Source organism: Diaphorina citri, unplaced genomic scaffold (assembly GCF_000475195.1).
Source record: "Diaphorina citri unplaced genomic scaffold, Diaci psyllid genome assembly version 1.1 scaffold621, whole genome shotgun sequence".
In the NCBI taxonomy this organism is placed as follows: domain Eukaryota; kingdom Metazoa; phylum Arthropoda; class Insecta; order Hemiptera; family Psyllidae; genus Diaphorina; species Diaphorina citri.
The window spans coordinates 82,097-84,879 of NW_007378054.1; the positions used below are offsets into that span (position 1 = coordinate 82,097).

The following is a 2,783-nucleotide window of genomic DNA, read 5'->3' on the forward strand; positions in this document are numbered from 1 at the left end:
GATTTTCCTTAACCAAGATCGAAAAATTCCCGGAGGGACGGGCCCCGCTTGTTCTTATAAAGTGAAAGATTTTGTACAACTGAATGTCAAGATCTGTGACTTTTATCCTAATAAACACTTATGCTGGGTTCTACACACGCGAATCCCGTGTTCACTCGGCAACGCGGGATTCGCTTCGTGAGGGTTCTACACAATGTTCTGAAAGTTTTTCGAACGTTCCCTTGTTTTTAACTTGGCAACAAAGGAAAATTCAATTGGCAACATTGAATTTTTGTTTTGATGGCATTTTTTCCGTGATTTTTTCCCTCCAATCGTGATTTTTACTGGGATTTTTTCTTTTTTTTTTACGCGGAAGGGAGAGATTTTTGATATACCAAATGTACGAATAATGTCTGTGTGACCGAGCATTTTGCGGGCGGAAAATTTTCTGCCAAAAGGCGGTTGCCATTTTTTTTTTTTTTTTTTAAGATATGACTGTAACGGCTGAAGTCGACTTACTGTCCCAAACCGGCGGCAGATAATATTCATCGTCCGAAAAAGACATATCATGTAAATTAAATTTTCAATCTATCTATTCTTGTACTTTAGAATGTGTCACAAATCAAGGCTTTAGAATGTGTCACAAATCAACATGATTTACAAATCACAAAATTTCTGAAACCAATAAAAACTGTTTACCTGTACAATTAAGTCATGGAACGCATCCTGAGTGTTAACAACACTTCCATGAACACAACCAAACCGTTCAATTTGAAGGGGGGGGGGAAATCGAACAGAAAGCGCCAAACATAAAATAAATTAGACGTAACAGTATCTGTTACAAAATGAAGCCACGGGTTCATTGAAATCGAACAGAAAGCGCCAAACATAAAATAAATTAGACGTAACAGTATCTGTTACAAAATGAAGCCACGGGTTCATTCGAGCAATGGTTAACGATATTTCGACCGCTTTTAATGACAGGTATCTAGTTCTAGGTAAGGAAAGTCGTGTGATCTTCACACCAGATATAGCAGGATTCTCACTTGGTGAGCTCTTCCAATCAGCAGTTAAAATTTAGATTGTATTCTGTTCCAGTTCTCTTCAGACAGCAGCACCAAGGTGATATTTCTCCTCTGTCTTGATGGAATGTTGAGCTGGTTACAGAATATCTTAGCATTCAGTGTTATGTCTCTGGTAACATCACTCACCTATGCTGTTGCAAGCGCTTCCAAGCGGATTTTTGTGATAGCTGTGTCACTCCTAGCACTAGGTAATCCAGTCACTGGAACCAATGTGTTTGGTATGATGCTAGCCATTTGTGGTGTTCTTGCTTACAATAAGGTGAGTACTTATACAGGGTGCGCCAGAAAAACACTGACAATGGCTCAGGGTAGGCATCATTTCCAACAAGGTACTGTGGGTCATTTTCCTAACTTCGGCTTCATTTCCGAGAAAAGTAAAGTCCAAAAAACTACAAAAATGTCAGTTTTTAGGTCATAACTTTTCATTTTAATCGATAAACTGTTTTTCTCTTGCAGGGTTTCAGCACATGGGCGTAGGAAGGGGAAAATTTCAAAACGAATGTAGTAAAAATTCTAAAAAAATTTAGTTTCGGAGACTGGATTTGTGGTGATTTTAGACCAAAATTTTCAAAAAAAAACCGCCTGCGGCGCTTTAATTTATTTTGCTCATTTTAGCGTTCAGCTGCAATTAGAAAAAACGTGTAATAAAATGGGATTTTAAAATTAGGTACGTCAGAAATTAACTCGGGACAATCATCAGGTACATACTTGATGAAAATTTCGCCTGCGGTGCGGGATATTTGAAGTTAGACTTTTTTTTTAAAATCTTAATAAATAAAATTAGAGAACATTTGTAAAGTATAGGTACAACACAGAGCGGACTAAGTCCAAAAGAAAGCGTTTTGAGATAAATGGAGTTGAAGTTTAGGACTATTCAAAGTTTGAATAGAGATAGCCATTTTGGTTTTACTCTCATTTCCACACTAAAAGGAAGTTAGCAACCAATAAAAAAGTAAAAATAGATCTTTTTGTCCTGTTTCCAACGATATACAATACTCGAAAAGTCAATTTTTGGACTTGGTCCGCTCTGCCTCTTACCCATTCTATGAGTTATATCTATCAATCTTCCTCTCTAGGCCAAGTATGATGCACGGAATGCAGAGAAGAAGAAGACTCTGTTACCTTATACACAGAGTGCATGGAAACAAAACCATTCTATCAATAATACTGCCTGGACAAGTAAGAACAAGAAACATTCATCTGGAAATCTCCTATATAATTCCAGTGATACCAAGATCTTGCTCTCCGTGTGAACGTTTCATTTCTTCCAATAGCCACCTGTTTCTATCCAGTACGCAAGTAGTACACCTTTAGTACGCAAGTAGGATTGTCTACTTGTAATTTTAGTACTGCAGTACGCAAGTAGCACACACGGCTTTTTCCTAGGACCTCCAACAGTTGAGACCTTGTATGGAAAGTGAGTTTACCTGATTATCAACATTGGAGAGATTAAACACAGGTGAGAAGTCTACTACACTCAAGGACTGGACGAAAATTTCAATTTGATGGGGACTGAAATTTTCTCTGTTCTTGAGCCGTTCGTCTGGAAGGAAATAATCTGCGCGAATCGGTGAATGACAGATGTGCTCAAAAGCAACTGAAGAAGGTTCTTTGACCCAAAATATCGACTCGAAAAATATTCATTTGCGCTTAAAAAAAGTGAATCAAAACTAAGTTTACTTACATAATTATGATTATTATGAATATTAATGCCGAGTT

At 37.5% G+C, this 2,783-nt stretch overlaps 1 protein-coding gene across 1 annotated transcript; it reads left to right on the forward strand.

Annotated features, from left to right (window-relative positions):
• Positions 1-1,077: 1,077 nt before the first annotated feature.
• On the forward strand, positions 1,078-2,783 carry LOC103510597 (solute carrier family 35 member E1 homolog; the record flags this gene model as incomplete). Its single annotated transcript, XM_008475276.3, is given in 2 exon segments — positions 1,078-1,323; positions 2,141-2,783. Coding segments are annotated over 2 exon segments (423 nt in total), but the record flags the coding sequence as incomplete, so codon positions are not given.